Below are 27,020 nucleotides of genomic sequence, written 5' to 3' on the forward strand. Positions count from 1 at the left end.
AGAGAGCGAGTGAGCGAGCACACAGAGGAAGGGGGAGAAGGGTAGAGGGAGAGGGGGAGGGAGGGAGAGAGAGAGAGAGAGAGAGAGAGAGAGAGAGAGAGAGAGAGAATCTTAAGCAGGCTCCAACTCTCAGTGCAGAGTCTGACATGGGGCTAGATCCCAGGACTTTGGAATCACAACCTGAGCCAAAATCAAGAGTCCGACCCTTAACCAACTGAACCACCCAGGCGCCCTGGAAATGGCCTTTAAATCTCAGAAGAAACACACCCACACCCACACACCACATATATAGGTTTCCTATTATGCTTAAGTCAAGAAAATCTCTGCAGTTTCTGTTCAAGTAAAGGGAATTTAAGAAGAAAAGGGTATATCTATACCAGAAGCTTCTCTGGGTGAAGCTCTAATAACTGGATCCTCTGGTGAGTAAGACCTACAGATGTCAAATAAAATTGCAACTACAGCTCCCAGAAAAAACTTGGAAGTCTTGGGTACAAGATCAAGAAGATAACACACTTGAAAGATTTTTTTTAATGTTTGTTTGTTTATTTTGAGAGAGAGACAGGAGTGTAAGCAGGGGAGGGGCAGAGAGAGAAGGAGACACAGAATCCGAAGCAGGCTCCAGGCTGAGCCGTCAGCCCAGAGCCCAATGCGAAGCTCGAACCCACGAACTGTGAGATCATGACCTGAGTGGAAGTTGGACGCTCAACTAAGTCACCCAGGCTCTCCAAGCAGATAACATACCTTACCTTGACTGAAGCCTACTTAGCAGGAAGGATGATTCAGAAAGTCATAGAGATTAGAAAGAAACTGTTCAGTCATCTCCTTTTTTAAAAAATATTTACTTATTTAGTTATTAAATGTTTATTTATTTTTGAGAGAGAGAGAACGAGCGAGCACGAGCAGGAGAGGGGCAGAAAGAGAGGGAGAGAACACCAAGCGAGCTCCGCACTGATGGCTGATAGCACAGAGCCTGATGTGGGCTCGAACTCACGAATTGTGAGATCATGACCTGAGCTGAAATCAAGAGTTGGACACTTAATCGACTTAGCTACCCAGATGCCCCTCGTTTTTTTGTTTTTTTTTTTTTAATATTGAGAGGAATAACTGTCCAATTATACTGAAACATAGAGTGTCAAGCAAAATTTCAGTCAATCAAAATGAATAAGCCCAAAGTCAACAATAATACATGGTATACTTAAATATCTGTTAAGAGGATAGATCTCATATTAAGTGTTCCTTCCACAATCAAGTAAGTTCTAGAAGTATTTGAAATGTCAAGCAATACAAAGGCCCATGATGAATTTAAACAAAAAATAAAAAGGACCAAACATGGTGGCCATATACTACCTGTTCAAACGGTGTCTTCTCCCTTCTTAGAGGCTGCTCTTTTCATTGGAATTTGTGTTTTACCTACTGCTCTAAAAATCAAAATATGTACCAATGGGATAGATCTTCAATTCAAACAGTATCTAAGGTGTTTTTGAGAAAAAATACTTTGCTTCTGTCAGTTTGCAGACAGCCATGTTTCTTTCATCCCAACTCATGAGGGCTAAATCACTAGTCAAAAATAAATTGCAAGAATGGAATTTCACCAGGTGACCCCATATGCAACAAGAGACTGTGGTCTTGCTTTGATAACATAGCTTAGGAAGATACTCACTTCTAAGGATTGCTGGACAAAGTTAATCTACTTCAAATGAATGCCTAGCTAGGAATGTGAAAAACAAGCACCAGGAAAGAAAATGCAAAAACTGGTTTAAGAATAGATCTGTTTTCTCCCCCAAGAATTTTTGGTTTGTTAACCCCAGGTGGTAAAAATATTGTAAATTCTGTTTTACATTGATAAGTGAAATATGTATATTCATATGCCTGTTCTCTGTCCTCATTGAATAATTTTTAAAAACTATTTCTTTACATGTTTATTTATTTATTTTAGGGAGAGAGCAAGCAAGCAGGGGAGGGGCAGAGAATCTTAAGCAGGTTCCATTTTCACCATGGAGACCCGACACGGGGCTCGATCTCACAATGGTGAGATCATGACATGAGCTGAAATCAAGAGTCGGGTGTTTAACCGACTGAGCCACCCAAGGTGCCCCTCATTGAGTAATTTTTAAAGTATGCATAAAATATTGTAGTAGGGGCGCTTGGGTGGCTCAGTCGGTTGAGCGTCCAGCTTTGGCTCAGGTCATGATCTCAAGGTTCGTGAGTTCGAGCCCCGTGTTGGGCTCTGTGCTGACAGCCCAGAGCCTGGATTCTGCTTTGGATTCTGTGTCTCCCTCTCTCTCTGCCCGTCCCCCCGTTCACACTCTGTCTCTCTCAAAAATGAATAAATGTTAAAAAAAATTTTTTTTAATATTGTAGAATATCTATCTACACTATCAGATGTGGATAATTTCTAAAGCTAGTAAGAACAAGAAATTTTTTTTTTTTAATCCATCCTAGGGGTACTACCATTAACATAAAATAAAGAGGGCTCAGTGTGACTGTCCTAATTAATTTTTAGTCTAGAGCTGAGCTGCCCATGTGGCTAGGAAGTGCTTGAAATAGGGCTAATCTGTATTGAGACATGCTGTAAATGTAAAACACATTCTAAATTTCAAAGACCGAGTATGAAAAATGAAAAATATCTCATGAATAATTTTTTATTACATATTGAAATGGTATTTTGGATATGATGGGGTAAAGAAATTGTGCAAGGTAATTTTATCTGTTTCTTATTGCCCTTTTAAACGTGGCCAACAAAAAAACTTACATATGTGGCTTGCATTGTATTTCTACTGGACAGTGCTGGTCTAAGTAGCAGTGATTCTTAACTGCAGGTGCTCATCAGAATTATCGTAGGAGCTTTTTCAAAAAGTGGTCCCCTGGAGCCTGGTTCAAAATAAAGCAGAATCTTGATAGTCAGTATTTCAAAAATATTTCCTAGGGCGCCTGGGTGGCTCAGTCGGTTGAGTGTCCAACTTTGGCTCAGGTCATGATCTCACAGTTTGTGGGTTCAAGCCTGGCATCAGGCTCTGTGCTGACAGCTCGGAGCCTGGAGCCTGCTTCAGATTCTATGTCTCCCTCTCTCTCTCTTCCCCTCCCCTGTTTGTCTCTCTCCCTCTCTCTCTCTCAAAAATAAATAATAAACATTAAAAAAATAAATAAATAATTCTGAGACTCATTAATTTAGAGGTTACGGGACATTGTGTCCTTGAGCTTTACAAGCTTGGGAGTGGAAGTAACACTGGTAGACTGTCTCCTGTAACTTATTTCTGTGGAATAAGAACCAATATGCTCATTGCCTGCTTGTTGAAAACAATAAGGATAGGAAAGAATAATAGTACTAAAGCTGGAAAAAAAAGTTGGAACTTGCCTCAAAACTAGTTAAAATTAAGAGACCCTGGAATTCTTTTATGAGATGAATAGGCCTATTATATAATAAAGAATTTGACAAGCCTTTGTCCCTGGTTCCTGGGAGAGAAATTCTAAGTCCTTGGAATTTCTCAAAAGAAACAGAAGTATCTTCATTATTCACAAGCCCCTTGGATTACATCTGAGTTTATGCTAAGAGATGTGATAACTCAAGATAGCGGTTGCTCACTAGAAAGACCAACCTTATGATTAGAGGGTTGGAGGCTTTGAGGCAGCTGGACTTCTGGGGAGGGGAAAGAGGTTAGAGATTGAGTTTAACTGCGGTCTGTGATTTGATCAATCATGCCACTGTAATGAAATCCTGATAAAAACTCAGGACACTGAAGCTCAATGGAACTTTGTGGTTGGTGAACACACTGATAATGCTAGGAGGATGAGTATCTGATTCCAAAGGGAAAGAATGGGAAAGCCCTGTATTCAGGACACACCCAGACTTTACTCATCTGGCTGGTCCTGATCGGTGTCCTTTATAATAAAACTGTATTAATAAGTATAGTGCTTTCTGATTTTTGTAAGTTGTTCTAGTGAATTATTAAACTGGACAGGATGGTGGGAACCCCAAATTTGTAGCCAATTGGTCAGAAGTACAGGTGGCCTGGGTGCCCCACTTGTGGCCCCATCTAAAGCAGAGACAGTTTTGCAAAGGACCAAGCCCTTAACTTGTATTATGTGATCTAACACAAGGTGGTTAGTGTCAGAATTCAATGTCAGTACACCAGTTGGTGTCAGAATAAGGTCATACCTTCAAACTGTAACAAAAACATTTGTAAGAAAATATAAAATCTTATAAAACTAAATTCAAGTAGCAAATCTATGATATGTGAAAAGGCTGTACTCTAAAATTGAGTATATCGTTCTGTGATTAAATCTGATGGCACATTTTATACTCCGAAACTAACAAAAGGACTTTACATCTAACAAGGCATTGGAGCAATGTTAACATTTTTCTGGTTTTCACAAAGATTATTTTTACCTTTCCTCCTTTACTTGTCCTTACCTGCACCTTTCCATCACTGCTGCTGCTGCTGCTACTAACCCAACAGTTTATAATTTTATATACACATAACCAAAGAAGATTTGAGACAGAAAACAGGATCACAGTTCTGTTCAAGTCTGGTCTTTGGCTATTGGGATGTATAAACCTCAGATGTCGGGAGGGGCAAATAACCATGTTTTGAAGCCATAACAGGAATAACCAAGACTCATACCCTTGAGATGGAAAGGTGAATAAGATTTCTTAACAAACAGTTAAGAAGCATTTCTCTCATTTTCCAGTCTACTTTCCTTCACCAAACTGGACACGTATCCTCAAATAACAAAGTAGGACAGGGAGAGCAATTCAAAAAGACAAGGGGAGCAATGAGGAGGGAAGGAAATCCGAAGCAGCTCTGCAGCCTGACTACAAATCACTGCCCACAGGGAAGAGGCAGTAGAAAGCAGGAAGAAAAGGAGAATGTCCTGAGAATTACAAAGAGCATTAAGTATAGCATGTAGTTCTCTACAATTATTCAAGGAATGCGGGAGAAGAAAGAAGACCGAGTGCTGAGCCCATGTGTGCTGTGAGTACCTCGCCGCTCACTGAAGGACAACCATTCGTTTCTAGAAAATGAGATTCTGAAATCCATGGAGGCAAAAATGTACCGAGAGATGCCTGCTAAATCAAGGATATATGCTTTTCTCTGCCAGCCATAAGGTATTTTTGAGGTAGAGATGTGAAAGGATCTTCTGAGACAAAGAAGAGAAGTACTTTTTCTGAAGATGTGTCCGCTCATCTGCTGACCTCTGCTGGATCAACAGTGGCATCCAGTGGCCAAAAGTCTCAGCACAGACTTCTTTGTCTCTAGGAAGGGTTTCTATTGCTTTGGGTGAAGTGGCAATTCAGAAACAAAACCATTTCTGTTGTCTATAACTAAGGATCCCCAAAGACACAGTACTTTGTAATACAAAGTGAAGAACCAAAGGCCATAAAGAAGAAATGGAGGGGGGCAACTTAAGATTAGCTGTGGTATTTATATTTCCTGTGGTATTACTAAAATGAATGAAAATACAGGAGGGGATGAACATATCTGTGGGTGGGAGTAGGTAGGTTTTCACTGCGTCAGAATACTTTAAAAATAAATCGGTATACAACATATTTTTATTTTAAAACGAAAGCAAAACTGCAACAAATTTCCATATGCACATTTTATTTCTTAAAGGACTTAGGAAAGAAAAAAATAATGGAATTAGCCTGGTTTAATTAAACAGTTTATTCAAATTTCAGTTTGTACCTGAAGCGTGATTTTTAAAAACTGATTTGATTTTCAGCTGCTAAATTCAGATGTCTGTTTTTAGGGAGAGAGCAAAATTGGCTTAGGTATAGCCTTAATGTACAGCAAATATATAGAAAGGAAAAACATTCCACCCAAGATATTTTCATGTTCCAACTGCTTGACTTAAACTGCTAAAAAAGCGATTTTCTGGCAAAGTTCCAGTAAGTAAAATGCCAGTAAATTATGACTTAAAAAAAAGAAAGAAAAGAACTATGTTTCCTCAGTGACATAATACAAGCAAACATGAATGATGGAGTAATCTTAAAATTTTTATCTTACTTAGATTATATTTCATCTCTCCAGGCCAAAGAGAAGAAAAAAAAAAAGTGCGGGGCGCCTAGGTGGCGCAGTCGGTTAAGCGTCCGACTTCAGCCAGGTCACGATCTCGCGGTCCGTGAGTTCGAGCCCCGTGTCAGGCTCTGGGCTGATGGCTCGGAGCCTGGAGCCTGTTTCCGATTCTGTGTCTCCCTCTCTCTCTGCCCCTCCCCCGTTCATGCTCTGTCTCTCTCTGTCCCAAAAATAAATAATAAAAAACGTTGAAAAAAAAAATTAAAAAAAAAAAAAAGAAAAGAAAAAAAAAGTGGGTACCAAGAGGCTCTTCTCTCACGATTTAAATCTGTTCATTTTTGGGGCGCCTAGGTGGCTCAGTCCATTAGGCATCTGACTCTTGATTTTCGCTCAGGTCATGATCTCACGGTTCATGGGATCAAGCCCCATGTGGGACTTTACGCTAACAGCACAGAGCCTGCCTGGGATTCTCTCTCTCCCTCTCTGCCCCTTCCCTGCTTGCACACATGTGCATGCACTCTCTCACTAAAAATAAATGAATAAATAAATTTGTTCATTCTCTGCTCTATATTTCTAGTCAAAACCAAAAACCCATGGAACTGTCACATACATTACTCTCAACTCTCATGATAGATCTGGCTGGCTCAGATGCACATCCCAGCTCAAACTCACCTGTTTGGATGCGATGTGGGCAGCATGAACTGGAATTCCACCACGCAGGTATTGTCCTTAAGCTGGCGATGTTGGACGCTGTTAAGTTCATAGGCAATGTAAGCCCTTCGAACATAAACCTGGTTAAAAAGTAACCCTCAGTAAATACACTCCTTCAAAAACAGAAACTAAAAGATGGTTAGCCAGGAAAAAGATAGTCTTGAGAAGAGGGATGCAATGTAGAAGGAGGCTCTGTACATAAATAACTTGCTTTAATTAATAAAGCTGCAGTCTTAGGGCACCTGGGTGGCTCAGTTGGTTGAGCGTCCGACTTTGGGTCACATCATGATCTCACAGCTCGTGGGTTCGAGCCCCACATCAGGCTCTGTGCTGACCACTCAGAGCCTGGAGCCTGTTTCGGATTCTGTGTTTCCGTCTCTCTCTGCTCCTGCCCCGCTTGCAATCTGTCTCTCTCTCTCTCTCTCAAAAACGAATAAACATTAAAAAAAAAATTTTTTTTAAGTTGCAGTCTTAAAACTACACCCATGACTATAAATGAAAATAAAATTAACCTGCCTCTGCTGGACACCTCTGGCTGGGCCATAAACCTTTCACGTGAACCCAAACTTAGGGAGAAGGTTTGATCATTAGTAAAAGAAAGCATTATTTCAGTAGAAGGTAAAATCAAGCAGTGAGAAAAATGAGAGGTACTGATCTGAGCCACCTGAGGAGTGAAGGCAGAAGATAGAAACAATTGTTGTACAGTTCAACTCATTTACTATCTTGTATCTCTTCGTTTTGTTGTCCCACTACTCCAAATTATTTTAGATTATTTATAACCCGCCAAACCCTAGGCAAAAGCAGTAAGGCATAATTTGACATAACATCTCAAACACACTAACCTGACTCAAGAGTTAAAGAAATAGCAACAGGTTACATCACAGCAAAAACCGTTAAGTGTGACCTTGTGCACTTCACAGCCAATTTGCCATGCACATAAAATGCTACATGTGATTCTATCATCATGTGAGGTATATAAGGAGATTTCTCATTAAATGACACGGAAGCACTTTAAGATATTTAGATATTTTTAAAATTTGGTATTTACTGAGTAGGATACATTACATTCCATCCACAGACTACAAATAAAAAATAAGCCAAAGGAGCTTGCAACAGACCGCAGTGATGTCATATTACATAAAATCATCTAGAACACTCTTCTTCCATCTTCAAAAAACATCTATCTGGCAATTTATAGCCATTATTCAGGGCCTGCAATTTTTGTGCTTAATGAGGTAGTGTGCTGGAAACAGAAAAGTCTTTGAGCCAGATTGACCTGGGTTCAAATGCAAACCCTTCCAATTATTATCTACATAAATGTGGACCAGTCACAGTCAACCTCTCAGGAGTCTCACTTTCCTTTTGCTTCATGAAGTAATTGTAGGGTTAAATGAGAAAAGCAGTAAAGCAACTAAAACACAGTCGTTATATGTTATTACTTTCTTTCTCATGACAAAATATTTCAATAGAGTTGCTTAAAAATTCAGAATATAACTAAAAATCCATTTTATTTGGCCCAAATCACAAAATGGTACATGTTCTGGTCAGCCACATATTTTTTCATTTATTATTTTATATGGAATCCTAATTTATTCTGAAATGAGAGAATTCAAATACTTGGAAAGTAGAGACTATTGAAAAATGCTGGCATCTATTTTCCTATGATTGGAGAAGTGGTGATTAGTTCAGCTGAAAACACCTGAGTAAAGCAAGCATTTGTTTCAAAGGAAAAGAAGACTCCACTCTTTAGCACCAACCTTAAGGCCAAAGAAAAAGGACTGATACATTAGCCAAGTGGACAGAAGAGATCAGCTAGAAACCAAGAAAAAGGTGATATCACAATACTTTCAAAACTTACCTCCAGAGCTGCCATCCTCACTACCTGGTTGCTGTGATAGAAGAAGTTTGGTAGGACATCAAAAATAGATGTTTCAGACAAGATGAGTTTCTGGAAGGTACAGAGACAAGTTTAAGCCATTACATCCAAAAGGGAACAATTTCAGTGGACAATATTTAGCATTTTGAAACAGATAGAGTAACCCAAGAATTCTGTCTAGGAATGGCCTGTATAAACTCACCTTCTTTGTGCCCCAGCTTCCTCAGCTACAAAATGGGGGCGGGGGGGTGGGGGGGTGGGGAATGACACCTATCCTCATGGGTCTGTTGCGAGCATTAGAAGAATGAAAATATGTAAAATTCTTAGAATAATATAGTAACGCATCATATGCTAATATTAGTGCTAAAGACCATAATTAACAGCCTTCCTGACATATATCTGTACTCAACTTCTTAAATACTGTCTCAATCCTCCGCTATGGTAAGCCACAGATTTGGACCCCAGTTGAAACCCTATATTTCAACTATTAACCAAATAAACAGAAATATCCTTTCCCCTTTTCTAGGTTCCCTGGAAGGAAATCTGACAGAAAGCCTGAAGATTCCCTTGGCTAGATAGAACAATATTACTCTTATTTACAGGTAGAAAAACAAAGTCATTCCTGAGAAAATGGTTCTGTCTAAAAAGTAATAGTCAAGGTCCTTTCAATTAGTAGTAAAATTAGCCAACACTCTTTATAAAACTGGTTCTGTATAAAGCTTAACAGTAAGCATTATAAAAACTTAAATGACTTAAGGGGCTTTGTCTCTAGAAGACTAACAACTACCTGTTTATACATCTGATTCAAATACCAGACATCAACTAGTGCTACCACTTAATTCTAGCCTAGAATACTTTCTAGATAAAAAGTACAAGAGGTAGAGACTTCATTTTTAAGCTAAATCACAATTATAATAGCATTTTTATGAAAAAAACAACATTAAGTATAAATCATTTTATAAAGTCAAGGCATGAAACTTCATTTCAGATTGATTAATTGAACCAGGCTTAGGAATAAAGTAGACAAGAATGCACAGTGGTAGAAAAGGGCTTTATGTATACCTGCAGGTTCTCAATGCAAAACTGATGTCCATACATGTCAATAGCTGAAAGGAAGATAGACTCTACTTGGTTATGGCGAAGCTCATATGATGGCAAATGGGAGGCAATAAGAACCTAGAGTGAGAGCAAAATAAGAGGCATAAGTTCCTGAGGGAGTGATTATTCTAGCCTCCTATTAGGCAGCTCTGATACAAAAGCAATAAATATAAATCTGTAAGTGCAGGCATCAAAGATAAAACAGAGACCAAGTAAAACAACTTCTAGGTCCTGTAACATACAGCCAATGCTACCAATACTGCATCTCAGTTGACTCTCACCATGATTTGCGTTGTGGGCAATTTCCCACAGGGGGGCAGGGGGAAAGCAGAGAAAACAGCTTCAATCAAGCTCCCTCAGTGCATGTGATTTACCATTGCAAAGCCTCTAGTCCTGGGGACTGCATGACTAGCTGTTAATTGGGAATCAGGTCTGGCAGGGAGCAGCTGTGGGGAAGGTGGATGTCACAGAGCAGGGCTTTTGCAACTCTGAAGTAGAAACAAAGACTAGGAAAAGATGCTCTGACAGCCCCAAGTACTCAATATCAACAAGGAGGTATCGGGATGTAACACCAACGCATGTGAGGGGCAGAGAGAGTGAAAGCAGTGTCACAAACAAACAGGGACACGGTAGGAACTGAATACTCTCAGCAGGTCACTGAGAGGTTCAATAACTTTGAGCAGTTCAGTGACATGGATACAATTGTAGAGAAAGCAGAAGGTCACTGAACAGCTTCAAATGCTGCTTCCTTGTCAATGCCCCGTGCACTGAAACACAAAGGGAGCGCCACTTCTTGGCTTCCCTGCTGAAACCTTTTGGAATGGAAATGAAGACTACAGGGTGAAACTAACTGGACTTCTCTGGGGTTGTTCTGATTGCTAGCACCTAAGATCCACTGCATTATCTTTCTGCTTTCCACACTTAATTTTTTCCTACACACTTAAAAAAAAGTTTTCACTTGCTTCTAAGCTCCCTTTGGGAAGTGAAAAATATTGAGTTTATTGCCATCCCTTAGTTTCCTTTTCCCCACATAACCCTGGTTTACTATCACAAGGTGATTAGGAAAGTCAGGGAATCGTAAGAGAATTTTATCAGGGGGAAAAGACTTCTATTTTAAACAGACTCAACATTAATGTTTTCCTTTCTCTTTAAAAAAAAACATACTACGTGGGGCACTTGCATTAAACATCCAACTTTGGCCCAGGTCATGATCTCACAGCTTGTGAGTTCGAGCCCCCACATCCGGCTCTGTGGTGACAGCTCAGAGCCTGGAGCCTGCTTCTGATTCTGTGTCTTCCTCTCTCTGCCTGTTCTGCTCATGCTCTGCCCACCCCCTTTCTCTCAAAAACAGAAACAAACATTAAAAAAAAAAGACAATCTGTTAAAACTACAAATTCTCTCTCTGAAAAATAAATAAATAAACATTAAAAAAAAAAAAAAAAAGACATACTACGTGAAAACATTTGTTTTGAGGGCCGTGAGAAGATGTACATAGAAAACTGTATGATCTGTGTCAGGAGATTGAATAAAAAACTCATTGTATGAAAACCATTTCTCCTTCAAGATAATCAACACATGTCCTTACCTGGCGTGCTCGAAGTGCCACTTTGGCATTGGTGGTCTTACTGAGTTGAGTTAGCTCTGTGAGAATATTCAGCAGCTCATCAGTGAGAGTAGGGTCCCGACCACACAACTGATCCTAATTGTTAATGTGAAAAAATATATATACATCCACATTAAAAAGAACTGTGGATAGAAATTTGAAATGGGAAAAGGGACTAAAAAGAAAGCAAACAGAGCTGGATTAATAAGAAAATGCAAACTTCCTATTATTTGTATCCCAAACAATGTGTACAGAAGACCCAAGAAGAAGCCACTGCTGAGAAGCCCAAATTCCTCAGGCATTCAGATTCAAAGTTCCTAGTGAATTTCTTTATTAACATTATACTTTTAACATGCAGAAGAAATCATCAGGGACCATTAAAAGGGGACAAGGAATTCTGAGTAAAAAACAACAGATGATGCCTCCAACTTTTAAGAGGTTTTAAATAATATAGGGACTGAGTCAGGCTTTCCTGTTCCCTCTCCCACTTTTGGAAAGAAGGCAGAATAAGGCAAAAGGAACCACTCCTGGTGGTTTTCATTCCAAACACCAAATGTTCAACATCCCAGGAGGGTGCAAAACAGAAACACAAGAGCAAATTATTCATTTATGAACACACACTATATAAAAACACTATCTCATATGTTGACAATTCTATTCCTGAAATCATTTATCCTCTTGCTGTACCAAGAATCATTCCATGATAACTAAACATGGTGAATCCTTAGATGGAGTAGAGGAAAAAACCAAGCTACTATTATACAATCCATGGGTTTATTCAATTGGGTCCTTCCTTTTCTAAAAATTAAAATTAGTTAAGAAAAAAAATCTCTATCATATTTTAAGAAAAATACTTCTTCTCCAGTGGAGTATTAGTTCATTCCCTAAATTCATCCATTATCCATGTAATTTCCATCTAAGCTGAAAAAACTGCAAATGTGGATTTTATAAATAGCTGTCCTTTTTTTTTTTTTTTGAAACGTACAGAGTTATTTATAGAGATTCTAAATACTAGGGGCGCTTGGGTGGTTCAGTTGGTTAAGCGTCCAACTTCGGCTCAGGTCACGATCTCATGGCTCGTGAGTTCAAGCCCTGCATCGGGCTCTCTGCTGTCAGCGCGGAGCCCACTTCGGATCCCTCCCCGGCTCTCTCTCTTCTCAAAAAAAATAAACATTAAAAAAAAAAATTCTTAAACAATACCACATAAAATATATACCTTTAGGCATAGTTCCCTCTACTTTGAGTTTGAAATAATTGCTTTTATATTGTAGTGAGTTTTTATTCTCCCTCTACTATAAATAGGACATGACAGATGACCAGATCCCAAAAGGCTTCCTGTTGCTGCCTTTTAATTTTCTTCCTTACCTTGATTATCGGCCTTTTTCCTGAAAAGCCTCCATTTCATATTTAACTTTCTTCATCTCAAAGGATACTCTTTATGGTCCCTTTACCACAACAGTATAAACAAAAGCTTGAGACTTTCAGCTTTTGGGGCAGATAGGCATTTCCCAAAACACCTCTTCTACAACCCCTACTGCCTTCCACACCACAGGGTAAACGGTTTGGGAGTACTCAGCACCACTATGCTGGGAAGAAGGCTTCTCAAACATTTTAAAGCAGGAAATACCTCCTGGTCTCCAATCCACCCACCAGAGGTCTGCTCCAAATATCCAGAGTCATAAAACACACGATGGGATTTATAGTTAAGGAAGTGCAAGTACTGTTTTCACATGCTGAACACAGTAAATTCACTGATCTGAGGGGGAAGATTCACCTGTTTGGCACACAGAAGTCACTGATCTGAGTGAGGAGGAGAAAGTGGCCTATCAAGTGACTATAAATCCAGGGTTCGGTTGAGCATGTGGTCATAGACCAGAGGGCCTGTTCAACCTACCCTAGGTATTAAGAGAAAAAAGGAGGGAGAAAATGCAACTAAGCTACATCTTTTGTTGAGATCTAAGGAGCGAAATAGAATTTCAAGGAAATGTATAAAATCACCAGGGACAAGACCACAGGAAGACAGAAGAACAGACAGATCACAGTGAATAAGGAAACCAAGATAAGGTTTTTCTATTAAATCCCTCTTTTCCTAATGTTCCTAATAGAGAAAAACATTCCTTTCTGAGGTACTTCCTCCACCCATCAGAATGTCCCATTGAAAGATCTAAAAACCTAACAGGTGTCCTGAGAAGTAAAACTCAGCTACTCTGCAAAAGTCCAGACTAAAGTCTCAACATCTAACAACAAAAACCAACATAACAAAATAAGAACACTAGCTACCTACTTGTATCAGACATGACAGCTTTGGAATGTTTTCCCTTGAAAGGAAATCCAGGTTTACCTCTTGGGATTAAATTAAAATAAAGAAATAAAAATGGAGCTATCTTCTTGCCTAACTATAGATCATGTTCTAATTTAAAACAATACATAGGGGCGCCTGGGTGGCTCAGTCGGTTGAGCGGCCGACTTCGGCTCAGGTCATGATCTCGCGGTCCGTGAGTTCGAGCCCCGCGTCAGGCTCTGTGCTGACAGCTCAGAGCCTCAAGCCTGTTTCAGATTCTGTGTCTCCCTCTCTCTGACCCTCCCCCGTTCATGCTCTGTCTCTCTCTGTCTCAAAAATAAATAAATGTTAAAAAAAATTAAAAAACAAACAAACAAACAAAAAACAATACATAAAACCACTTTTTAAAAAACCATTTTTTTTCCCTTTATCTTTCCACTATGAGAGAAAAGGAGGGAGAAAAGAGGTAGGGAAAAGGAAACAGTATCTGAAAGAAAAGGGAACTATGGAGACTTAAAACAATAATCGGGAAATAATTATTCATTCATAATCACCAAGCGACAACCTTTTTCTGGGCTCCTTGTGATAAAGTACAGAAACCAGGCCTTTCTGGGATGTGAAGTAGCAAATATAGTATCAATAAACTACTACATCCATTAGTTTATCCTAACTTGGATATTTTCCATTCAAATATTATTTTGCCCATTGTCATCATGAGCACTTAGAAAAAGATTGGCAGGGGCGCCTGGGTGGCTCAGTCAGTTAAGTGTCTGACTTCGGCTCAGGTCATGGTCTCGCATTTTGTGGGTTCAAGCCCCGCATTGGGCTCAGCGCTGACAGTGCAGAGCCTGTTTGGGATACTCACTACCTCTCTCTGCCCCTTCACCATTCGCTCTTTCTCAAAATAAATAAACTTAAAAAAATTTTTTTAAACAAGAAAAAGATTGGCAATAGAAAATTAAATGTAGAGTAACCTTCTCATCCCTTTCTTGTCCTTGGTCTGGACAAGAAAGACCAGGTATGTTCAGGTCCTAAAAGAAACCACCAGACACTGAAGACAATTCTACCTATCAGAACCAACAATCCGAAGATACAAACATCCAAAAGGAAGTTTATGGCCCTCTAGACTAGAAGCAGGCTTCCTTTGGGAGGCCCAACATCACCATCTAATTCTGGTGAACATTTTATAACAATGACATTAAATGGTAACTCAGTCAGCAGATGTGTTTCCTCAATATAAAGAGGTTTTTTTAAAGAGCCTACCTGCTGAGTCTGGGATTACAGGTTACTTGCATAAATCTGCAGGCCAAAGTGAAAATAATTATTCAGTAATGGTTAAGATTGGTATCACACATTTATTTCTTGTATTTATTCTTAACCTGGATGGTGGCTAACCGCAGGGAATATTTCTGATGTACAGAAATATAACAAATGTGCTTAAGTGTCAAAACCATAACCAAAGTTATGCAGCTGACTGCCAGAAGAGCCCAAAATAATCCAACTTGATCTTAGCAACCTATGATTTGAAGACAATTCAGAATGGAATGTGACCTAATGTGTAATGCTCTCAAGACATTAACAATTGTTCAGGTAGGTGAGGCACTAATCCCAAAATCAGCAATGGACTGGTAGCTTCTTCCAGTCACAGCTGGACTTTTTGTAATTCCAAGGATGTCATAGGACAGGTTGAACAAGAAATTGTTAATATCACCTGTATTCAGTAAACTAGGACTCACTAAGACACATTGGATAAAATTATTTGCAGTTATGTTAAGAAGAAGAAGAAAAGGCTCCCAGTTAAAACCAAATCGAGGTTCGCAGGCATAGCACTACTCATTAGGAAGCATGGTTTACATTATATTCATGTGGACCATACCAGAAATAACATATAAGTAGTGAGGGGAGGACTACTCAGCATCAAGATGGCTATGGAACATGTACTTTGTTACCTGGACAGCTATAAGAATGTTGATTATTTTTATTGGCGCCAAATTGCCTAATTTGGCTAGAGTCTCTTTAACTATCTCTAAGTAAACATAAATAGTATTTCCAAGCTTTTTCCTATGAAATTGAATTTAAGAAGTAAAAAGAGTTTTCAAAAAATACATTTGGTCTTCTAGACTTTGGTTTTAATCGAGGCACCGTGTTCCTCCAAATGGACTTTTGCATTTTACTTTCCAGAATGCTTTGCATTCTGCTTTCCAGATAGGGTAAAAGATTAGAACAAATTTGCTCGAGGCAAGTTGCCTGAGGCAAGCTACTACTAGGCAAGCTATGCTAATACCTGGAGGGGATGAGGGGTTCCTTGAAGCAGCCCACATTTCATAACACTGATTCACAGAAGCCTGATTGTCTTGATTCCTCCCTCTAGGTTCAAAAGCCCCAGAAATCATCATCTAGCTCAGCAAAGCACACCATCAACATTCCTGCTTCTAGAAAGCAAAAGATTGAAATGCCGGGCACATAACCATCAATCAGGAAGCCAAGGTAAGCAAAGAAAGGGGAAGTGGCAGAGAACACAAGCTGTGGAATTCCAATGCTACCATGTCCAGGTGGTATCTGTAAGACAGTGAGACCTAAGGAAAGAGTGATCCAAACCAGTAAGATAGCTCTTATCAGCTACCAACATTCATGCAGATGTAGGATGGGGTGATGGCAGTGAGACTCTGCCATTACCAAAGAAAGAATGAGGAAACCCACACCTGGTATCCAGCAATATCACATTGGAAAGGAGCACCTCTGAAGCCTTCATTCCGGCTGCACATGACACGGCTACCTGGCTCTCAGCTCAAGCTGAGAAATCAATTAACTTCTTGATTTCCAAGTCTCTAAGATGAGGTGAAAGCAGCTGATATTTCAAAAGAAACTCAATGATATGAAAGCCTATAGATCCTACTATATTTACTGAGTTTTGGTTTGTTTTTTTAAAGAAAAATGTGAAATGCCAAAATAAAGAAAAGGACAAATCCATCTTTCTGGTTCACATCTTCAACCTTTCTTCTTCTCTCCCTCCTCCTCCTCCTCCTCCCCCCCCCCCCCCAACTCTTCCTCTGCTCACCGTCCTATGCATCCAAACCCAAACACTAATAACAGCTCTTTTCTCCAAAGAGCTCAGCCTGTTGGGAAGAAAGTTTGGGCACTATCCATGCAGGTAAGAAGTAATCAGGATGACAAGGTGGGGAAAAAAGAACAGCAGCAAGTCAGAGTCCCATTGGCTTCTGCCTGTCCTGACTGGCAAAAGCAGAAAGCAAAGCCTCAAACCAGTTCTCTGACAGGCCCCAACGCCTCTGCAGCACCCCCCGTGTAATTACACACTTGAGTGACTGGACTCTGAAGAAAATTGAAGGCCTGAGCTCCGAACAGCTGCCATTTTCTCTCTCCATCACACCAGCGTGATTACTTGAGAAATGAACAGCCCCGGCTCAAAGCTACTCCAGAATTCTCAGAGGAAATATGGCTCCGTGTTCCAATAATGAGATTCTTAAGGCAAGCGTTACTTACAATCACTCCGCAAAAGGAGCGAGCCGAGCCCCTATATCTTACAAATTAGAATTTAAGAAACCCAGCGACAGTCTTGGACGATCATTACTCTTCTGCTGCTCCAAGGATTCTGGGCTTTGGTCTATTTTTAGTGCAGAAAACTGTTAAGTCCTTAAAAAGGTAATCATAATAAAATGAAAACTCACCATCATTAGCTCCCTAAAAAGGCAAATACACCCCATTTTAGGTCCAAACTGAGAGATTCTTCCACTCCCTCCTCATTACCCTTTTCTGCTGCAAAGTCTTGTTTTATCCAAATGAGAATTAGCAATCCTTATGTTAAAATTTAAAAAAAAATCTAACTAGTCACAGATATCTTCCTTCTTTTGATTGAAAAAAAATCATCAAAGTACCATAGATAATAGCACTTCTTTGCTGAAACCTGTCACTTGGGGAAGTTGAAATATTTTATACTGCTGATATATATTTTTTTCTTTCAAATGCATCTTCTGATTTCCCCACCATCTAGCCATTCTATGGTAGCAAAGGTAATGAACTCTCCTTGTAATTATGTTTTTAAAGGTAGCTATTCTAAAAAAAAATGTTATATCCTTGAGAGTTAACCACCTAGGCAGACATGAAGTTGTGGCACTGTTGTTAAACACAAATGTGAGGTAGGTAGTTTCCCTTTATTCTAAACTATGGAATAAAAAAACAGCAGTGGCAATTTATAGTTTTTCTTTTTCCCCCTCCAAGAAGAAAGAATGGAATTAAGGTACCAAAAATGTCAATTCCACAAAAGGACAAGAGAGGAAACTCTAGGAGTAAAAGGCAAAAAAGGCAGCCATAAGGCAGCTGTTTATGGGTTGGGGACTCTAACAATAGTCCTATGAAACTCTGATTCTAACAACTAACTCAATCAGAAGAATCTAGGAATGAAGAACTTACATACTGTGTTTAAAAATCCTTAAGTTCACAAAAATTCTACCCACTGGTCAAATGTACATTAATTCTATTCACATTCTCACCTTTCACTCCCACTTTCTACTAGCTCTCATATTACGAGGTTATAGGGACAAAAGCATGCATCCACTACCATTACAAGAATCTGAGCTTGGAGTTCTATGTAAGTAAAACAGAAAGGGACCAAAGAAGATGCAGAATAAATTTAAATTTCTTTGGTGTGAGGGGCAGTACTGGATTTCTAACACTGTTTTTCATTCTTACGTTTTGGGACGTAATAGCCACTGCTGACATTCATGGAAAAAACAAGAGTTCTGAAGAAAAATTATACTGGCTAAATAAGACTCAGTTTTAAAGCTACTGTCATGAGTGACACCAGGAAGCACAAGGCATCTCTCAGCAGAATCAAGAGATTTGAGTTCCTGTGCATGATTGCATGCATAATAGCCAGAACAATCCTTTCCTGACAGGAGTAGGTTCCTTTAGGTCAAGGACAGAGGTAAAGGTGAGAAACCATTCATCCACAACTCAAGCGCCATTCATGCCAAAATTACAGGAGACAAGAAGCTTTTCCTCTGACCACAGAACCTCAGAAGGAGAAATGTTTTCTCAACAACATCAACCATCCTTACAGGTTCTGAAAAATGGTACTCACAATAAGCATTGTGACCAGAAGATTCTTCTTGGTGACTTGAGCATGAGAGAAGATATAGTTTAGCACAGTGTTCATGTCACTCTTGTTCTCTTCTCGAAGGGCAAACACACATTTGTCATAGTGACCTGCAAGCAGCAAAAAGAACTGGTCCTCATCTATGGTTGAGTGTTCACATTTACATGCCATTTGTTTGTTTGTTTCATGTCTATAATTCACCTGATAAGCAGTGAAACATTGTAAGAATTTTCTTAGATAGGGGCACCTGGGTGGCTTAGTCAGTTAAGCGTTCAACTCTTGATTTGGGCTCAGGTCACGATCTTGTGGTCGTGCAATGGAGCCCTGTGTCAGGCTTTGCACTGGTGGTGCAGGGCCTGCTTGGGAATTCTCTCTCAAAATAAATAAAAATTAAAAAATTAAAAAAAAATTTTTTCTTGGATGGATTTGTACAGAATTGGTAATGAGGTTTAGTAAAAGAAATGCCGGTAGGAATCAGGCAATCTAGTGCAAGATCTGGGCTCAAAGCCTAGCTGTATTACCAATTTCCAATGTGCTTCTTGGCAAATCGTTTTCCCTCTCTGAGCCTCATTTGCATCCCCCACCCCCCCAAAAAAGGTAGAGGGAAGGTTTGTCTTAGAGACTGAGCTGTTGGTGGTAATTCCAATCCTCACCCTTACTCTAAACTCTCATTTAGTTTCCTGAAATGATTTCCTTAGAAGAGAGGATTCTGTTGCTTAAAAAGAAATGTCAATACCATTAAATTTGATGATCTTTAAAGTCTGCCCCAGTTTGAGATTCTGGCTTCATGTCTGACTCACTGAAAATGTTTCACCCTAACTATAAGGAACAGGTTTAGGTTTTTGTTTTTGTTTTTGAAGAGGGGGCAGAACGAGGGTGACACTCCCAAGCAGACTCCATGTCCAATGCAGAGCCCAATGGGGGGGCTCAATCTCAAACCGTGAGATCATGACCTGAGTTGAAATCAAGAGTTGGATGCTTAACTGACTGAGCCACCCAGGTACCCCTAACTATATGGAACAGTTTTAGCTCAAAAATAAAGCAACACAAACTTATCAATATCTGTAAGGGGGATGGTTGTTACCTCTGAAATCAACATTTTGCCCTGTGAATCCATGAAACAGCTAAACAACACCTAGCCATTCCAAATCCAAACTAAGGCATAGATCAAGGAGAACCTTGCATTAAGTCAAAAGGTCTGCAGGGAGAATACAATTATGTACATCTTCATTGGCCCTTCATAAGGCCACCAGGGGTAGGTTAGTTCTGTCTAGGAAAGCTGTTTTGCCACAGAAACATAAGGATCAGGTTTACTGTAGTGATATCTACAACAGCATAGAAGTAATATTCACTTCTTCAGAAAACAGCTTACTCCAGAATTAAATTTCCAAGCAAAGGAGAATCAGTGTTTGAATAGTCTCAATCAAGGTCAGAATTTTATGAAATTATGAAAATACTAAAGGATTATCATCTCAATTCAGATTCCATTTTAAATTACAAACCAGAACAGTTCGACTGCATTACTATGGATTCCTAGAATACTGAGTACATTCAACCAGGGTAACTCGGTTCTGTTTTAAATATTAAAGATAAATATGAATTTTTTTCAATATGAAACTAAATATATCTGAATAAAGAACTTAATTCAGATATATTTGAATTAAGAATTGACAATTTCATATAAGACCTATTTAGAACAAAATAGAATTAGTTGTCCTATATAAATTCATACTTTTCCCAACCAACACTTAACTTTGAAGGCACAACAGAAATATGTCTTGGTAAAGGGAATTACTAGAACCAGGACAGATAAAAAGAATATTTACCCAGGGAAAAGACAGCAGAGACACTAAGCAGAAAGAAAGCAATGACACCACATTTTTAAAAACCTTTTGTTGTGAGATATACATACAGCAGAATAAATACCCATATAACTACCATCTATCTTAGAACATTTTTAATTATCTTTGAAGGATCCTATGTGCTCCCCCTCAGAAATACCTACTAAGCTGAATTTTATGTTACTCACTCTTTTGCTTTTCTTTACATTTATTCCATTTATGTCTCAACATTATGTTTGTGAAACACATCCTTCTGTTCATATGTATAACTTGGTTCCTCAACTTTCATCGCTGTATAGTAATCCATTGTAGGAATATACCAAAATTCAATTATTTATTCTACTTATGTAATTCTAATGGTTTCCTATTTTGCTGTTATGAACAATGCTGCCAATAAATAGTCCCATATATGTCTCCTTACAAACATGTGTAAGAGTTTCTCTAAAGTTTATTATCTAAGAGTAAAATTGTGAGGTTGAAGAATCCATAAAACATTCAACTCTATTAAGTTCTGACAAACTTTTCCAAAGTGGTTTACACTTTGGAAATTTGCACTGTTACAGAAGTAGTGAAAGATGATTTTTTAATTTTTGCCAATCTTATTGTGTTTTTGGCTTTCTCTAATTAGCAATGAGATTGCACATCTTTTCAATTTGTGGATCATTTGTATCCTTCCTTTTATGAATTATCCTTTTATATCTTTTGCCTATTTTTTTTTCTTTTGCCTATTTTTCAAAGAGGTTGTCTTTTTACTTATTTACTAACCCCTTTCATTATAGGCGTAGGTTTTATAAGTACCTTCTCCCACTTTGTGGCTTATGTTTTCAGTCTCTTTATGGCATCTTTTCATCAGCCTTTTCCTTTCTAGTTTACACTAGATGTGTGTCTTCCATGACAAATCCTTCCCTACCCTGAGGTCATACGGCTATTCTCTTAAAAATTTAGTAGTTCTGCCTGTTTAGAACATGTTTAAGTCTTTATTAATTCATCTGGAATTGACTTCTGTGCATACGGTTTAAGATAGAGATCCAATTTCTTTTTTTGGTTTTGGAAATAAATAAGCCATTGTAGTAGTATCATTTAATGAGAAAGAAGTCTATCCTTTCCTCATGATCTAAATGCCTGTTCTGTTATAATGTAAACTCATATATGTGTGGATCTGTTTCGGGGCTACTATGTTCCATTGGTCTCTTAATTTTTCCCTATACCAATATCACAATCTCTTCATTAATATGGCTTTAGATTAAACCTTGATATTTCACTGGAAAATCCTTCCACCTTGTATTTCTTTAAAAGTATCCTGGTTAGGGGTGCCTGGGTGGCTCAGTCGGTTGAGCGTCTGACTTCCGCTCAGGTCATGATCTCACAGTTTGTGAGTTCAAGCCCTGCATCGGCTCTGTGCTGACAGCTCAGAGCCTGGAGCCTGCTTCGGATTATGTGTCCCCCTCCCTCTCTGCCTCTCCCCTGCTCATGTTCTGTTTCTGTCTCTCAAAAGTGAATAAATATTCAAAAATAAATAAAATTAAAAAAAAAAAAAAGAAGTATCCTGGTTATTGTCAGACTTTCCTTTCATGTAAATTTTAGAATTAGCTTGAAAAATTCCGTGAAGATAACCTACTAGGATTTTTACTGAACATCAGTGAATCTGCAGATGAATTCCAGGAGAATCAATACTTTGCAGGTGTACACTCCTATCTAAGACCATGATACTTATTTAGATCTTCATTACTGTTCACTCATAATTTTCTTCAAAAAAGGCTTGTACATTTATTAGACTTATTCTTTAGTGTTCCATATTTTGGGTTGCTATTTTAAGTGGCGTATTTTTCTAAACTGCTTTTCTAAACAATTGTACTATAAAGACACACAAAATTCAACATACATTTGAATTTTGTATTCAACAACCTTTTTTAGACTTTAATTCCAACAATAAATATGTGGATTCTTTGAGCTTTTCCAGGTAGATATCATACATATAACAGTGGCAGATTTATTTCCTTACTCCTTTCCAGTCCTCATACCTTTTAATTCTTTTTATCTTATTGCACTGGCTATGACATCCAGTATGATGCTAAACAGAAGCAGTGAGAGCAGGTGCCCTCATCTTATTCCTGTCTTAAAGAGAATGCTCTCAACAATGCTTTCAATTTTACTATTATGCATGAGGTACCCTACAGATTTTTTGGTGGGGAAACTTTATATGTTTAAAGAAGTTCCATCTTATTCTTCATTTGCCAAGAGTTTCTCATGAATGAATATTAAATTTTGTCAAATATTTTTCCCCCATATCTTTAGGTGACCTTGTTTTTTCCTCTTTGAATCCCTTAGATAATAAATCACATTAGTTGGTTTTTTCAATATTAGTCAAGCTTGCATTAGTAGGATAAAGACAATTTGGTTGTGATGTGTTATTTTGTATATACACTGATGGATTTGGTGTGCTAATATTTACTTGAGGATTTTTGCTGGTTATGAGTGGCACAGCCATCCTTTAAAAGATGCAAAAGGAAGCAAAATACGGAAGATGTTAAGTAATATTTCTAATTATGATGTTTCACTGCCACCTTGTGGCAGGAAGCAATATCAGCAGTATGTAGCTTTTAAAATCCTACCTAGAGGTATTTCACATTTAGAGACTTCATACATCATTTAATGAAGCTCTTCAGAGAAAGCCAGGGATAAATTCCACCTAAATGATACACTGAATAGTACTGGAAAATCTGAGCCTTTTTCACATGTCTGCGGTTCAATCCGTGGATTAGCTGCCAAGAGGCAAGCTCTTCAGATACAGTTTTCAATTTCAGCCTGGTCATGACTCAACCAACTCTCACTAAACAAGGTCAAGAAGACACCAACAGGGAATACTAATCTCTACTAGAAAAATTATCTCAGCCCTTTCCCAGAAGGCACACCAGATTCGCAATCTCATCAAGCTGTCTTTGTTGTTCTTTCTTTGGCACTAGTGGGACATGGAGGTTTAGTTTTTAAGAAAGTGGTGACAGGGCAAGAGTTTGTTAATGGTAGGTGTTAGTGACAGGATGAACTGGCTCTGCTGCTGCACAGTCCTACAAGGAAGCTTTCTCAGAAACAGAGTCCTCAGGAAGAGGTTTACCATTCTGGAACTGTGTCTCTACTCGCAGGTACTGCCGTAGCAGATCCATCACAACAGCCTTCATGTGGCCTCGGATGCCACTTCGGTACCTAGGCAAGCAGAAAAAATGTCCACTGAAAAACCAGACAGGCTAATACTATTAGAATAACAGACTATTTAAATAAGCCCAGAGCTTAAATTCTAAGCCTCAGAAATCTGCCTATAGACAAGAGTTTTTGTGGTTTTTTTTGTTTTATATAAAAGGAAAGAAAAAAAGGAGGACAAAACAAAACCAAAAACCACTTGACAGCCCTACTGAACAACACCCTGGTTCAGTTCCCACTGCTATGTAGAAATGATCATTATACTCCTGAAATGGCTCAGGGATATCTGAAAAATTTATGAGCATCTTAGAGTTGAAAATGTTCTGTGAATGTTCCTTCAGTCCAATAGTTGGCTATGGAAGCTAAGAAGAATGAATGTCTTACTTAGCCTTGTGCCAAAAGAAAAATTAAGAGTTTCATCAAAATTACCAGGAAAAAAAAGCAATGAAATTTCTATGCTTTAATAATTCACAGAAAGATGGAGAACACAAAAGTCATCAGAAATATTTTAGCTCACAGTCTTAAGATATTTAGATATCTAAGGTATTTAGAAAATACCTATATTTCCCAAGACACAAGTGCTTTCTAATAAGTCAAACCTGAGATAAATCTCTTGGTGCGTACTTAGAATAAAGGAAGGTATGGGTATGAACAGGTCTAGGAATCCTATGTATCCTGGGAATCACATTAACTTTACCTCTGTACCAGCTGGACAATGCTCTGAGTGTTCATGAAGAAAACTTCCCGTTCAGATTTCCGGTTCAATGTAGCTGCATGGCTATCTAGGATGTTGGCAATCTAAAGAAGAAAGAGGAAAAAAAATGAAGCCAAACCCAACAAAGCGACCTAAAGCATCAGCCTGTGTAGCATCACCACCAGTAATCTTAATTATAACACAAAAATTTCCATCTTTCACATGCTGGGAGCAGCTGGAAGTTACTGGGCATAGTTCAGAGGCTTGTGTTAAATAAGCAAGCAACTTTTATTTCTTTTCACACTTTCCTAGATGAACTAATGAGTGTAACACAAAAGCTACCATCCTACCAGAGGCCCTTGACAGGCAAGATATGTTCACAGTCAAGGTTCAAACTTTATTCCTCACTTGCCTACCTTAACTCTCTACATGTAAATTAGCTTCACAGGCAAAAAATAAGCATGCTGCTGGGGTAGTAAGAAGTTGCTGCTAATAAAACTACAAATATCCCTCCACTTTAAATTCACAAAATTCCTCTAATTAGGACATAGGCCCAAGAATAAACCTCTATTAAGTAAAAGATTTTTTCTTATAATCACAAATACTTTCACACTTCACATATAGTATTTTATTGGGCTTATATCCTGAGACACATTTGTGAAGGGCACAATACTTAAGACTGCAAAAGTACAACATCCAGACAGAGGATCCAAGCAGGAAGGAATCCCACAACATGAACTCCAGAACTGGTAGCTAGTAGAGAAATGTAACTCTATAAATACCTGCTGGCTGGGAAACTGACAGAGGACTGATGTGATGTTGCTGGCATACTGAGCCATTTCCTTCTTGATAGACTTCTCCACATTTGGGGGAATACGGCCAGAGACACTGGTCATGATATCTTGCAATTCTAGGAGAGGCAAGGAGGGATCTCTGAGGGTCTTCATCAACCGCTCTACCCAGTCTTTTACCTGAGAAGGAAATAAGATCCACACAAAATTAAAACCATCTCCAAAATAAAGTGATATATCTGGATTCAGTATCATGCAGTATTTACTATGAAACTATAATATAGGCATCTAACTCTGCCCTCATTCTCTGGTTTAAATCCCAATTAAATGTGAAGTCAATGACACAGATAAGCAGCAAGGATTTAAAGACTCCACATCCCACAACTAAAGGTGAGAGAGTTTCAGGCCAAACAGCTTTCTTTTCCTCCCTCTAAAAAAATCCTTATGTGATTTTTAAACTACCTTGGAGAACAGTACCCTATTTGTACACCCTTTCCCCAAGAGAAGTGATTCATACCCTGCTACTAAAAAAAGGATCTGGAAGGCAGTATCCATTCATTACGTTGACCAGATTATCCAGGACATAATGGAACACTCGATGGAGCTTCTCGCCTCTCAGTGCTGTGCTCTGGATCCGTGGCAGACTACCCGTGTGAAGCTCAGCCTGTCAACCCCAATGAGAGATCAAGTCACCCAGTACCTTCTAGTCAGGTTACACATACACACTGCAACTTAGAGTCATTATTCAAAACCAAGACATCTCTTTACCATACCCAGCTACAAGGAGAGAAATCAATGGAGGAATCATCAGAGGAAATCATAGAATCTTAGTATCGTAGTAATTTCTGCAAAATCTAGTTCCATAATGCTACAGGCACAAACACAAGGCATGAGATCGGGGGGAAAAAGCATAAGAAAAAACTAGCAAACTACGCATTGAAATCATCTGCCCCTCCGAACTACCCCTACCATGTAATCAACTCTTAGAGAGCAATATTAAAAGTACCCTCCTACTTACCTGTTGGACCTTGCTGGGGTTGTCTAACTGCATTTTGGCTATCACACAGCCAGGGTCAAGAGCTGCTCCAGGCCGTTTGACATAATGGATACAGCCAGACTCTGCTGCTGTTAAGGTCATTACCATCTTCATCACCTGTAACAAAAAATAAATAAAATTACAGCTTAGCCTCTCTTTACAATGAATGATTTAAAGAAGCTAGTTTTCCCTTCAACATCTAAGTCTACCTATCTAACACTATCTCTAATTCCATCCAGAATAATGAGAACCTTGAAATCTCCAACAAAGTAGAAGGAGGGCAATTAGAAAATCTCAGGACCTAGCTTTAGGGATTAATGACAGCTACCGACATTTCTTGTTTCTAATGTTTAAATTGATTTTGCCATAGTTTGTGTTTTACTTGTTTTATACTTAGACTTGATTAACAGTTCAGCCTCCTTATGCCCATGATCTAGGTGTTGGTCTGTCAACCAAAGATACCCATGCCAAAATCTGAGGGTCACTCTTTACTCTTCTTTCTCCCTTATCTACCAATTACCAAGCCCTGTCAAACTTCTCAAAAATCTTCCTCGCCAGCCATGTCTTTGGTTTAGGCCCTCATCGTACCTGTTCTAGAGTACTTGAAAAACCTCCCAACAGAATTCCCTATCCTCTATACATCTCCAACGAGGTCACTAAATACAATCATTCTACAGCCCAAATCTCGTTGTATCCATTGTCTACGTAAAATCCTTTTATGACTCCTCACTGCCTCCAGGGGAGCCTAAACGTCTTAGTGTGTCTCA

At 38.8% G+C, this 27,020-nt stretch overlaps 1 protein-coding gene across 20 annotated transcripts in view; it reads right to left on the reverse strand.

The window, feature by feature from the left end:
- The window catches only part of ACACA (acetyl-CoA carboxylase alpha), a 277,600-nt gene that overhangs the window by 128,957 nt on the left and 121,623 nt on the right, over nt 1–27,020 (reverse strand). For all 20 annotated transcript variants that reach the window (XM_019424026.2, XM_053892519.1, XM_019424025.2 and 17 more), the window contains 10 exons: nt 26,236–26,370; nt 25,735–25,881; nt 25,209–25,397; nt 24,430–24,530; nt 23,650–23,738; nt 18,682–18,806; nt 11,285–11,398; nt 9,664–9,777; nt 8,584–8,673; nt 6,687–6,805 (listed from right to left, as the gene is read on the reverse strand). In XM_019424026.2, coding sequence (XP_019279571.1) covers nt 6,687–6,805; nt 8,584–8,673; nt 9,664–9,777; nt 11,285–11,398; nt 18,682–18,806; nt 23,650–23,738; nt 24,430–24,530; nt 25,209–25,397; nt 25,735–25,881; nt 26,236–26,370 — 1,223 coding nt within the window. The remainder of the gene's footprint in view (nt 1–6,686; nt 6,806–8,583; nt 8,674–9,663; nt 9,778–11,284; nt 11,399–18,681; nt 18,807–23,649; nt 23,739–24,429; nt 24,531–25,208; nt 25,398–25,734; nt 25,882–26,235; nt 26,371–27,020) is intronic.

This window comes from Panthera pardus, unplaced genomic scaffold, assembly GCF_024362965.1.
Source record: "Panthera pardus isolate Hobbes unplaced genomic scaffold, ASM2436296v1 HiC_scaffold_3, whole genome shotgun sequence".
NCBI lineage: Eukaryota > Metazoa > Chordata > Mammalia > Carnivora > Felidae > Panthera > Panthera pardus.